At 32.3% G+C, this 13,874-nt stretch overlaps 1 protein-coding gene across 2 annotated transcripts in view; it reads right to left on the reverse strand.

Annotated features, from left to right (window-relative positions):
- Pcdh11x (protocadherin 11 X-linked) overlaps positions 1 to 13,874 on the reverse strand; it is a 607,940-nt gene that overhangs the window by 538,045 nt on the left and 56,021 nt on the right. For both annotated transcript variants that reach the window (XM_075957257.1, XM_075957256.1), the window contains exon 2: positions 413 to 996. In XM_075957257.1, coding sequence (XP_075813372.1) covers positions 413 to 952 — 540 coding nt within the window. In that variant the 5' untranslated portion in view covers positions 953 to 996. The remainder of the gene's footprint in view (positions 1 to 412; positions 997 to 13,874) is intronic.

A 13,874-nucleotide genomic window follows, 5' to 3' on the forward strand; every position in this document is an offset into this window, starting at 1 on the left:
CAAACTCACAAAGATCTGCCTGCTTCTGTGTTTAAATTACGTTTATATGAGAAAGTTCAAAGTCAGATACCAAGTAGTCTATTGATTTGTGAATATCATAGCTGAGCTCCTTGTCTGTGGTCTATATGTGCTAATGAAAACACAAATGTTTGGAAAGGAATACACACATACAAAGAGAGAGAGAAGAGAGAGAGAGAGAGAGAGAGAGAGAGAGAGAGAGAGAGAGAGAGAGAGAGAGAGAGAGAGAGAGAGAGCAGGTTTTTAAAAACTGATGTGATTGAATAGTGAGTTTTCTCTAGTTTGCTTTGCATAAACAATGGAAAGTTATAAAGATAGTTTTACTTAGAAGTACAAAAAGATCTTATACTCTAGAAGGGGGTTAATATCTTTAACAAAATATTTTTTAACGCACCTTAATTAGATGGTAGTTTTGAACTCCATTTATTCCGATGTCAGGATCAATGGCTGCTGGAAGAGAATATCGAGAGTTTATAGCCGAGTTCTCTGGAATTGATATGTTGATGACAGTTGCCGGGAATAACGGTGCATTATCATTTATATCTTCTATCAGAAAGCGTATCTTAACCAATCTAAAAATTTCATCCGGCAAAACGGCAACCTCCACTTCGTAAAAGCAACGGGCATCCTGCAAGATTCCAGTACATAATTTCTCACGATCAATGCGAGCAGCTGTTGTGAAGATCTCACCAGTACCTTCTTCAATTCGAATCAGTGGTACATCCCCGGTTTTGTAAACCAATTTGAACTGCATAGGAGTGGTTAAGGACTTGTCGGAAATAAGCGACAAGTTGAGGTCTTTCAACAAGTCGCCTATCAGGACGTTCTCTGGCATTTCTTCTCGGACCGTGTAATTCTTCTCCTGGGCGCCAGACTGAAACACGACACATGCTAACAGGACCGCAAATATATACGTCCCGGACAACAAGTCCATACCAGTCTCGATACCAAAGGTACTGTTTGTTGGCCCACAGTATACTGACAAAGAAAACACAGGGAAGGATAGAGGGAGGGAGGAGGATAATAAGAAAATAGGGAGAGAAAGAGAAAAAAGAAATTATTAGAAAACCAACCATAAAAGTTCATGTTAACTAAATGGTTTTAAATCCAAAAATTAAATGAAATATAAGCACTAATAAATGACAAATTTGTTTTGAATCAACTATCATGCATTTATATAGTACGAAGATATCTGAAGTATTACCAATGGTACTTAAGAGATGGGATATTAAAAACAATGTCCACTATTGAAGGTATTTATTTATTTTAATATATTATGATATCTAAAGAAAACACAATTCCTTTAAATATTCAATTCAATAGTTAAGGAAAAATAAAAGTGTATTTGTTAGAATCACAAAAATACTTTTATTTTTTTGAGTACTGAGAATTTCAAAATAATTATTTTACTGTCAATAGACATTTAACATAATATTCTATTCTCAGTTCCATGCATAATCATGCACAACTATCCAGATGAAACTAGGCAAAATATATTTACACATGATCAAGTCTGAATTCAAAGCAAAAGTCTTCTAAAATAGAAAATGGGTTATTATGAAAAATATCTAAATATAAGGAATTGATTATGAAATGCAAAGATGATTTGATCCTTTTCAGGTCAATAAGCAAATAAATATAAATTATAGTTATGCAAATTTCAGATAGATATATACATAAATATATACATACATCTGCTCATTTAGGAATTTAGGGAAAATAGTTTTTCCTTTTGTTTTAGCAAACAGTGAAACTCATACTTCTGAGATTACTGATAGAATATAGAAAGAAGACTAAAGTTTATAAATACATATTAGGGTAAGGGTATAGACCTCTTAAATAACATGCAAGCACTTAATAGAAGATATGGCTTAAACTGTGTTTCAAATTTGAAAATGTATTTTTATGCATCAGAAAATGAAAATTGATCCCATAAAATGGCATAAGAATAGACAAACTAAAGAATAACTGGGTTAGATTTAAAAATAAAAAGTACTTTTATATAAAGATTGCAGAGAGTATTGCTGTTGCTTATTTTACATTTAAACCACAAAAAAATATCAGGAGAAGGTTATGCTAATAACGATTTAGTCAAATACTCCTATGATAATAAACAGCAGATCACGCCATACTATAAAACACATGGTATATATGGATGAAGAGGGCAGACTGAAATAGGAGAATCAAAATGGGAGGAGAGATAAAAAACAGAGGATAAGAAGGGAATACAGGAAATAATAAATAAAATTAAGACCATTTGAGAGGCTATATGGAAACCTAAAACAGCAGACACTTCCTAAAATCTATACAGAAATGAAAGTCATCTAAGTGAAATTGCCAAATAAGAAGGGAGACAGAGCCCTGACTGGATGTCTCTCATCAAGTATTGAAGCTTCCCTTACTGAGAATGGGTAACATGAAATTAAGTTGTTCATCAAAAGTATACCATGCAAACCAACAAACACTCAGGATATTGCAAAGGCTATAAGTTGTATGCTATGAACTGATGACAAGATCTTATGCTAAAGACAAAAATAATTGAACACAGAAAAGTTGAGCTAGTGCCTACCTAGAATCATTAGCTCTACAGACTAGTATTCATAGTACTAGAAGGTACTCTGCATGTTACTAAAAGAGAAACATAAACACCAACCTTGCCAAAAACCATTTGAGCAACAAGACCAATCAGCCTGCAACAAAATCTGCTACAACTGTGACACAAAGTTTGTGGCAGTAAAGCCCACTCCATGAGATGGAATCTATACCCAGCTTGATTGACAAAGAACACAAGAGCAGATAGCACAGTTACCTAGGGCAAAACCAAATACTATTGTTCATCTAAATGAACAAATAAATTATAGCATTCTGCTATATTGCTTAGATCATTCTCTTGCTTGGCCATCATTAGAGAATTTTCCTTCTGCAGCAGATGGGAACAAACATAGAGACCCACAGACAGACAGACAGACAGACAGACAGACAGACAGACAGACATAGTAAGACAAAGACTGAGTGAGGCAGAAATAGGGACAAAGATTTTAGAATACTCAGTCCTAAGCGGGGTACCTCTATCAAATCACTTCCCTCCAAGCCTAGGGAACCACTCAGAAATAAGGCAGAGAAAGAATAGTGTTAAGAGCCAAAGCCAGTAGATTACACCAAGGAAACAGGGCCCTCTAAATCAACATGTTCAAAGAAAATGAGAGCTCAAAGAGACTAAAGTGACATGCACAAGGCTTGCACATCTCTGCCCCAGGTCCTCTGAATATACATAATGGTTTCCAGTTCAGTGTGTTTATGGAATCCCTAAGTGTGCAAACCAGTGGGTCTCTTTCTCTCTCTCTCTCTCTCTCTCTCTCTCTCTCTCTCTCTCTCTCTCTCTCTCTCTCTCTCTCTCTTTCTCTCTCGTGCCCTCTATTGATTGCTTCTCCTTCTGTTTGTTTGTTTTATCCAGCTCAAATGTGTTAGCTTTTCTTAAATTTTTGTAGAAGGGGTTGCAGGCTGCATTACCACCTAGCTGCTTCATGGTTGACTTTACACCAGAAATAACTACACACAAATGGTATTCATTTAAACACTGCCTGGCCCATTAGTTCCAGCCTCTTCTTGGCTAACTCTCATATCTTGATTAACCCATTTCTAATAATGTGTGTAGCACCATAAAGTGGTGGCTTACCAGGGAAAGATTCAGCATGTCTGACCTGGTGGCTGGCTCCATGCATCTGACCCACAGAGGAGAGGCATGGCGATTGCCTCACTTCCCTCTTCCTCCCAGCATTCTTTTCTGTCTACTCCACCCACCTGAGGGCTGGCCTATCAAATGGCCAAAGCAGTTTTTTTTATTAATTAATGTAATCAACACAAAACAGAAGACCCTCCCACATCAAATCTTATTTTTTTATTCTTTTTAAAATGATTAAGAGACTGGGGAGATGGTTCAGAGGTTAGGAGCACTTAAGCTCTTGTTGCTCTTTCATGGTACCTTGCTTTTCATCTTATCATCCACACAGCAGCTCACAACTATGTGTGACTCTAGTTCCAAGGTATCTGAAACCCTCTTCTAAGTTTTTAGAGTACTATACTCACCTAGTGCAGACATAACATCCATACACATAAAATAAAAAGAAAGAAGTCTTTCAAAAAAAGTGAATCCCAAACAATTTCTTCTTGCTTTCTTTTTTTCTTTGTGGAAAGATTGCAAGGTACTATAATTTTCTAATTTTTAGCATGTATTTTTTATTACTTTTAAGTGTGTGTGGGTCTATTTGCATGGTAATGTGTGTATTCTAAAGTCAGAGACATTAAATCTTCCTAGTAATGGAATTACAGGTGATTGTGAGCTGCTAAACATGGGTGATGGAAATCAAAGCTGGGTCTTCTAGAAGACCATCAAGAAAAAAACACTGTTGGTTTTTGACACATCTCCTCAGTTCCTATTTATCTAATTAATTAATAACATTCAACAATAATTTTATATTTCTATACATATTTTCACTTTTTAGTCAGCCTTTGATTCCTATTGTCAATATGTCTTTCTTGATAACATCTTTACTTAAAGTATTAAGTAAAATTTAATGTCAAGATTATGAAACTGTGTGTAATGTTCTGTAATAAAATACAAACTCTTTATACCAATGCACTAAACATGATCAAATGTTACATCTTCATAAGTAAGAACAAATGCTGCTGTTAAAGCATACATCAGTTTTTTTTTAAAAAAAATCAGTGGAAAGATACACTTAAAATTCCATTGCACATAACATTGATGCAGACAAGTATCTAATGCTGTTCGCAATATTTATTAAAGATTAGCAACATTAAAAGTATTTCAGCAACAATTTTAAACAAGGAAGGCATGATATAAATAGCTTTTTGTGTGAATATAACAGCCAGAAAATGTGCTATTAACCCATTCTTCTACATAGTTAGATATTTGCATTTAAATGTATATAAGCATATGCAAATTGTAAATGACATGATCTGAGAAAAATGAATTTTTTCCATTTTAAGTAGTAATAGAATAAGCAAATTCTGTGTAACAATTGAAATAGCATCATGAACTATGTAAGTGTTAAATATTTTTTATAAATTATGATCATACAACCTCTAAAATATACATCATATATCTATATATATCTAACAAATTTTGTTTGTTTATATGTTGATATCATTTATAAGTCATATATATACATATATGTATATATATATATATATATATATATATATATATATATATATATGAGGAAAATGAGAACAGAATTATGCTATATCTTAGTATACAACAGTAAAGTACTATGGTATGTTTTCTTGTATTTTCAGCAACATTGGAACAACAATGAGAAATAGTACTACACAATATAGATCTGGTCTGTGAATTACTGATTTTATACTTTGTTATGGATGTGTGATTAGAAGCACTCTGTTAACACCGTAAGCTAATGTGTCCACATATATGCATTCTCTATAAACTGAATCTATGATACTTCAAAGCTGTGTCTGAGTGACCTTATAATTATTATGCATACATAAGCAGAATAAAGATGGGGCAGGGGCAGATGTAACTGACAGTACCAATCTTTTCTTATCCTACCCCTAGGTATTACACATTATTACAGTTTGCAGAAGAATAATACAGAGTGTTTTTAAAGCACTGCATACATGTTGCACTATTCTTACACAAAAAAATAATTAAGACAAAAACCTAATTCCATAAACTCTATTTTCCCAACCCATTCTGAATCTGTACCACATGACCTAAAATTTTCAAACTAAACATTTTTAAGGGGGTGTCTGAATTTGAAATTTTTTCAAGAGTTGTAAAACCTAGAAAGACATATAGGAAAAATGATAATTTCTAAAGCTTAAGTGGATGTGCATAATGAAAATTTCATAATGAAATCCATCATTGCCTAATTATATGTAATTTATATAGGCTAATAAAAACATAAGCCAATGCAGTCAATATAAACCTCTATATTTTAATGAAACTTTTATCTTATGACTGAAATATATTCTAGTTGAAATAAGCCACTGTGCTTCTAGTAAAGATTTAAAAAAGAAACCAGAAAACCTAAAAAGGATATCTACTCTCTATTTAGGAATTAATTACACGTAAATTTGTGGAATTTTTTTCTCTAAATCTATAACTATTAAACAGCTTTCTATGCTAAACCCTTCTTTGGGTACTGAGAAGCTATATGTGAACAAAACAGATGAGATTTTTGTTGTCCTAATTTATATTTAATAATATTAACTAAGTTCTTTACTTAAATGTTCAATTACACTATATTGAATTCAAAACTTACTCTACAAGGGTGTGACTACTCATGTTTAAGTATCTCAGTCTCCAAACTTTCATACTACTACTAACATTTAATAATTGAAAATTTTACTATTAATTTAAAATTTTCCTTGAAGTGGTTGTTAATAATTTATGAAATGACCACTACTGAAACATTGTGGCTCAATATACATGTTAAAAGTCAGTCACCGTGGACTTTTAGGAAAGTTTAATACATTTAACTTAGATACTCAGTTATCTAATAATAACTGAGTAAGTTATTAATACTCAGTTTATTTACACTTATGCTTGTAGTTTTCTCTTCATAAAAATATATCCGTGGATTTCATTTTTATTCCCCACAAAAACCACTGCATAAAGCTAATTTTGGAAAATTAATAAGGTAAGTAGAATAAAATCAGAAAAGAAGGAATTACTAATTTCTACATATTCCTACTTTTACACACAACATTGTGGATGTATAGGAAATGTTGTAGATAGAGCAAGCATTTTGACAGAGAAAGCAAAAGCATAATTAAACAAGCACCTTCAAAAATATAAAAAAAATGCAAAAGTGATTATTCGTTTTAAGATCTGAGGAATTGAGATCCAAAAAGAAAGTAAACAGTGGTACAAGGCCACTCAGTTGTGCAATTCTAGAAAGTATAAATAATAAAATAATATACAAACATGTTTTACTTTGTAAACAAAGTCTATCTTCAACTTTTAATGTTCCCTGAGCTGGCCTCAAATTTCTGTTCACTCAAATAAACCTTGTGTCTTATCCTTTTGTGCATTTGATTTGAAGCACGCACATACAAATAAAGCTGTTCACTGTTTGCTAGTAGAGGACATTTTCATTAATTATAACGCGAATCTCATCTGCAGTATATTTTCATTAATTATATGTGAATGACCTAGTATGCATGCTTTAATAGCAAGCTGTTAAAATTGTATAAATATAAGACATACAACAAAAGAACATACATACTCATGATGCTCCATTTCTAAATTCTACTTGGCTCCAACCAATCAGATTATTTTTATATCATCTGAAGGTAAAATATATCTTTTAAATTTCACAAGGCATGATGTCAGAGCTTATTTAGTCATGTTTCTATGAACAAGAAAACTTCTTTGGAAGACTCAGTAAACAATAAAAGTCTCTCAATGTTGAGAATAAAGTAAACACATTAATGTAAAACTGGCCCATGGCAGAAATTGAATAAAAGTTATTTTAATAAAAGAGAAAAAATAATAGCAACAAGAGATAAAGACTATTTTATCAAAGGGAATGACAAGTGCAGTGTAGAAGCAGGTAATTAGCTGCTCTTTGACTTTAGTATTTCTTGTATAACTCTGAAACTTAATACATTCAAATGAAAGATTTAATGAAGTACAATTATATAAAATGATATTTCCATTAAATTTCATTTTATAAAAAGCTGTTATATTGTATTCCACTTTAGACATACAGAAATCCTAATTTTCACAATAGAGTTATAATTTCTTTGTGGAGTCCAATAATGCTTACTTTCCTCTCTAAAATGTTTCTCAACTACTGATTCATTTGAACACTAAAATGCCATTATAGTGTTGTCTAATATGATTTTGAAATCTGTAAAATCAATGCTCAGTAACACTTAATGGACAATTTATAATGAATGACTTCATTTCCATATTAATTTCATGCATATTTCATATCAGAATTGGAGAGTTTTTAAGATACAACTTATTCACATATTCTTTAGCAGTCTTGGAGTGGATTTCATTATGATCATTCTAGTATCAAATACTTTAATGGACCTGATAAATAGGTAAAAGATATTTTGTAATAAATCAATTCTGAGTTAAAATATAAATGATAGCATACATTTGATTATTCTAATTAAATGTTTAAGGGTTTGGTTGAAACCTAACTGATTTCAAACAGTTTTATATTTAATCTCTATAACAAGTATATACTACATCTAAATACCCGTAGGAATTGATTTCTGTATTAAAACAGTTATAAATCTATTTCACATTTGATAGTCTTTTCCAAATGATCACCACATAATAGGGCTCAGGTTACTAATTATTCCATGTATAAAGGAAAGGTGCTTGCATGCAAAACAAAAAAGAAATAGAAACAGAAAGTGAAACTTGACCTATGTTTCATAAATATATAATGATTATAGTAATATCAAAGAGGAAATCAATTGTTAGGAAGCAATAATATTTAAGAAAACAACAATCACTTCAGACATTACAATCATAAATACTTTTTAGAAAATTTTGGTTATGCATGTAAGTTTTGGAAGGTATTTGTTACTTCAGTGGATTTGTGTTGGGTCACCTAGAATGAGTCAAGATAGGTCAATAACATGTTCATTTAGTGCCTGTTTCTATGAACCATTGAAACAATATAGTACTGAAAACAAACATAGTTTGTATTTTAGTCATTATATCAGTATTCAAATACCTATGTATAGACATCAATTAATATTTTAGCATTAATCACCCAGTTTTCTAAACAACTGGATTGATCACAGTATCTGTTCAAGTATTTTATCTGATTATCCATGTATCAATTTGCACACTACAGTATAGCTTAATATTTTTTTATCTCTGTCAGCTGTTAATTTTTTCAAAATCATGGTTTCAGTAATAACAGTAGTTAAAAATCAAATGAACTGTACAACCAAAATCTTGGAAATGGCATATAAAGGCAAGATTGCATCTGTTAGCCTCTAAAATGATTTCAGTTAAAATACTGATAGTGAAAAAGGAATTATCTCTCATATAATTGTTTCCAACAATAGGTGGAAGAATTTCATCCTTCATGCCCACATTCATTTCCCTATGAACACAGTGAAGATCTCCGTAGCAAAATGACTGGAGTGGCATTATCCATACTTAGAAAGTGAATATCATATACCACTAGTCATAAAAGACCTGGCAACTTTTTTTAATGATCCTTTCAGCATGGTTTATATTGTGTAGCGTTTCTTAGCTTACAGATTCAGTAATAACTTCTCTTCTATTAGTTCTGATTCACTTAAACATTAAAATGTTATTTCTGTGGTGCTTTTGTTTTGTGTTAACTCAAAAGCAAAACTGAATGATGGTGTTTTTATTTTAATAAGTAAATAAATATAAAACAATTGAACAATAAATGGTGAACACAAACAATATCACATTACATGTTCAATAATAATACATTTAAATTATTAATAAATCTAAGCAGACAATATTCTACCTTTAAGAGTGTATAGTAATTATGAATTAAATGCTATTTCTTATCACTTCTTTATTTGTTCAAAAAGTTCACTTGCTGGATTCAGCTAGACCTATAAAATATAATTACAATGATTTTTTGGTTTATTTATTCTTCACGCATAAGTCCTGAGCAAATCCCCACCTCTCATTTTCACCCTTCCTCTGGTCTCAGCCAAATCCTGCCCCCCCACAGGGATATCAACCAAACAAAACATAATGAGATCCAATGGAACTAAACCTAAACCCTTTTTATCAAGGTTGTATGAGGCAACCCGGTAAGAAGAAAAGGGGCCCAAAATCAGGCATAAGAGAGAGACCTGCAAGGGAGTACTGGACTGAGCTTCCAAAGTCCAACTGAAGAATGGGAGGAGTGAGAATATGAGCAAGGAGATCAAGACTATGATAGGGACACCCACTTAAACAGTCTATCTGAGCTACTGGAAGCTCACAAACTCTAGCCTGGAAAGGGACAAACATAAGATCAAACTAGTCCCTATGATTATAGTTGACAGTTGCATGGTTAGGATAGACTAAGGGCACATTGGCAGTGGCATCAGGATTTAACTCTTCAGCATGTATTGGCTTTTTGGGAACCTTTTTGTCTTTGAATGATACCTTTCTCAGCCTAGATATAGTAGGGAAGGCCTTGGACCTTCCCCAGAGCAATGTGCCTTACCCTCTGAGGAATGGATGTGGGTGGGGTCGATAGGTAAGTGGAGGGAATGGAAGGAAGGGAGGGAGTGAGAACTTGAATTAGTATGTATAACGAAAAAAAGATAGATTTCTTTTTTAAAAAAAAAAGTAACAGATTATTTAAAAAGGAAAGAAAGCCATGAAAAATTGAAAAAAAAAGGAACTCTTACTCCCACTGTTAGGAGTTCCACAAAAGCTCCAAGCTAAACAACCACAGCATGTATGCAGAGGACCTAGCACATACAGAGGTTCTTTTACAAAGACCATTTACAGATGTTAGTATATCTACACTTAAGCTTTTCTCTTTTTGCAAGGTTACTACTTAAAAGACATACCTTAAGATCTGCCAATATTCCTCAAATTTATAATTGTTTCTTTCCCTGCTGTGAGACTCTATTATAATTAAATATAAAACCCAGTATTAATTGCATTTATCAAATTATTTTTGGTTTTTAGAATTACAATGTATGTTATAATCTTATGCATTAGAAATAAAGTCTGAAATATGGAAAAAGAAGTTATATCTTATAACAATATATACATGATCTTCATATATTAACATAATCCTAAACAATATGACAAATACTTAAATATTTCGTTCTGATTTTTCCTTTTAGAACTCTTCAACTCTTTAATACAAAAGATAGAATAAGTTATCAGAACTGAAACTGTCTCACACTTTCTGTAACTCCCTTCTCTCTATAAAATTATGAACATGTGTTGCATTAACTCTGTAAACTCAGAAACAAAACCTCAAAGCCTGAACTATTCATGATAAAACTGTTTTTCATCACTAATTGATCTCATACATAACATAAGAACAAAATCTTAGATATCAAGTTTCATTGTGTCCCCAAATTTTTATTTTCAACATTATAGTTATATTTCAATTATAATTATATAGATAATTGAAGTCCAATACAGCAGCCCTTGCTATATTCAGCTGTAAAAAAATAAAATTATATTTAAAAAAGCAATGGTTTAATTTCAGTCTTTAATAGCTAAATCTGGCTAAGGACTAAAATATTTATAAATGTGGATTAGATAACATTTCTACCATCACAGAAAGTTTTATTAAGGAGTTTTTAATTAGATCAAGATGTCAGTACTCTTTATGCATGCACCCAGGACAATAAAATGATAAGGAGGTTACTTTACTCTTAGGTAACCAATACAAATGTAGTCTAAAATGAAATGGTACAGTAAAACTGTTGACTTACTTAAAATGAATACCACTTTTTATATTAAATCTTGAAACTATTAGGTAGAACTACTTTTTGTGACACTGACAACTTGCTAATTAATAAAAGAGAAGAAATTCCTCGATTTTATTTAAAGCCATTTTGCATTAATGCATATATAGTTGTTAAATTGAAATGTAATTCAACCGAATTACCATGTGGAAACTATAATTCCTTTAATATTCTTGTAAAAGTTGCAAAAATTGTATATACCTATGAAAATGCCATAAAACCCACTATATTTTATAATTAATATATGCTAATAAAAATATTAACTGTTGTGAATTACCATTCATCATCATAATTATGCATGTTTTGTAGCTTTCTTTTTTTATCAGTCCATTTATGTTATTATCTGTTACCATATCTTCTTACAATATTACTTGTGGTTGGCACTTAGACTTTCTGCTCAGTTGTATAATTCCTGGAAGCTTCCACAGTGTAAAAGTTTCTAATACATGATATTTCCTATCATAAGTAGTTCTTTTTGTAATATGAGACTTTGGAGAAGTTAAATTTTTGAAGAAATTTTATAGCATTCTATGTAGCCAAATTTGACTTTGAACTTGCAGTGATATTGCATGCACTAGGAATGTACATATTTAATTACACTTGTTTGGAAAATTGACAGACATTTAATTTTATGAATTTCAGTTTTCTACAACATGGTTCATATTTTTCATTTTAAAATAAAATTGTGGCTAGAAATAAAATATGAGTGAGTACATCCCATGTTTCTCTTTTTGGGTCTGGCTTACCTCACTCAGGATAGTGTTTTCTATTTCCATCCATTTGTATGCAAAATTCAAGAAGTCCTTGTTTTTTACTGCTGAGTAGTATTCTAATATGTATATATTCCATACTTTCTTCATCCATTCTTCCATTGAAGGGCATCTAGGTTGTTTCCAGGTTCTGGCTATTACAAACAATGCTGCCATGAACATAGTTAAGCATATACTTTTGTTGTATGATAGGGCCTCTCTTGGGTATATTCCCAAGAGTGGTATTGCTGGATCACTCATATTTGGTTTCTAGCCATAAATAAAGGACATTGAGCTTTTAATTCATGTTCCTAGAGAAGCTAAATAAGAAGGTGAATCCAAAGAAAAACATATAGGCATCCTCATGAATATTAACCTTCATCAGGCAATGAAAGGAGACAGAGACAGAGACCCACATTGGAGCACCGTACAGAAATCTCAAGATCCAAATCAGGAGCAGAAGGAGACGGAGCACGAGCAAGGAACTCAGGACCGTGAGGGGTGCACCCACACACTGAGACAATGGGGATGTTCTATTGGGAACTCACCAAGGCCAGCTGGCCCGGGTCTGAAAAAGCATGGGATAAATCCGGACTAGCTGAACATAGCGGACAATTAGGAATACTGAGAACTCAAGAACAATCCCAGTGGGTTTTTGATCCTACTGCACTTACTGCCTTTGGGGGAGCCTAGGCAGTTTGGATGCTCACCTTACTAGACCTGGATAGAGGTGGGCGGTCCTTGGGCTTCCCACAGGTCAGGGAACCCTGATTGCTCTTCGAGAAGAGGAGGGATGGGGACTTGATCGGGGGAGGGGGAGGGCAATGGGAGGCGGTGGTGGGGAGGAGGCAGAAATCCTTAATAAATAAATAAATTAAAAAAATAAAAAATAAATAAAAAATAAATAAAATAAAACTGTGTGTTGCTCTGGATAGGAGAGGAAATGGAGAGGAATTGGGAATAGTAAGTAAAGGGGAAACCATAATCATAATGTATTTCATTATAATAAAATAAAGAAAACGAAAGTATACTGTGTACCATACTCTGGAAAGAAAATTGCAATTGAATTGATATGAGTAAATGATGACTTAAAATATAATGATTTGATAAAATATTATTGATATAAATAAAATCTATGGGGTATGCTATATTGTGGTATGAGATGGTTAAACCTAAAAAAATAAGTAAAAGAAAGAAAAGAATTACCAAGTTATATAGCAATATATCTAATCAATTTAAATATCCTTGAATATTTTATATAGTCTATGAAAGTTTGAAGTACTTACCATTCTCTTCTCATTAACCACCATCATAATTCTTACATTTGTACATCAAAAATATGATGCATGACAGGCTTCAATAATTCCTTTATGGTAAATGGTAACAAATGCAGAGACATATGGCTATTCTATGTGCTTAGAGAAAGTGACATTGAGTACTCAACACTAAACAAGTCATTTATAACACCCTTTCTAATACTCGGGGAAATGTGCCACTGAAGAAGTAACAAAAAGAAGCTAGGCTCCAGAAATCTTTGAAAGGAAATGCAAAATGATCTTCCAACTGGATACAGACTACATGAAACTTTGACAGTCAACAGCCATTCACAGATCAAACGGA

Source organism: Microtus pennsylvanicus, chromosome X (assembly GCF_037038515.1).
Source record: "Microtus pennsylvanicus isolate mMicPen1 chromosome X, mMicPen1.hap1, whole genome shotgun sequence".
Lineage (NCBI taxonomy): Eukaryota > Metazoa > Chordata > Mammalia > Rodentia > Cricetidae > Microtus > Microtus pennsylvanicus.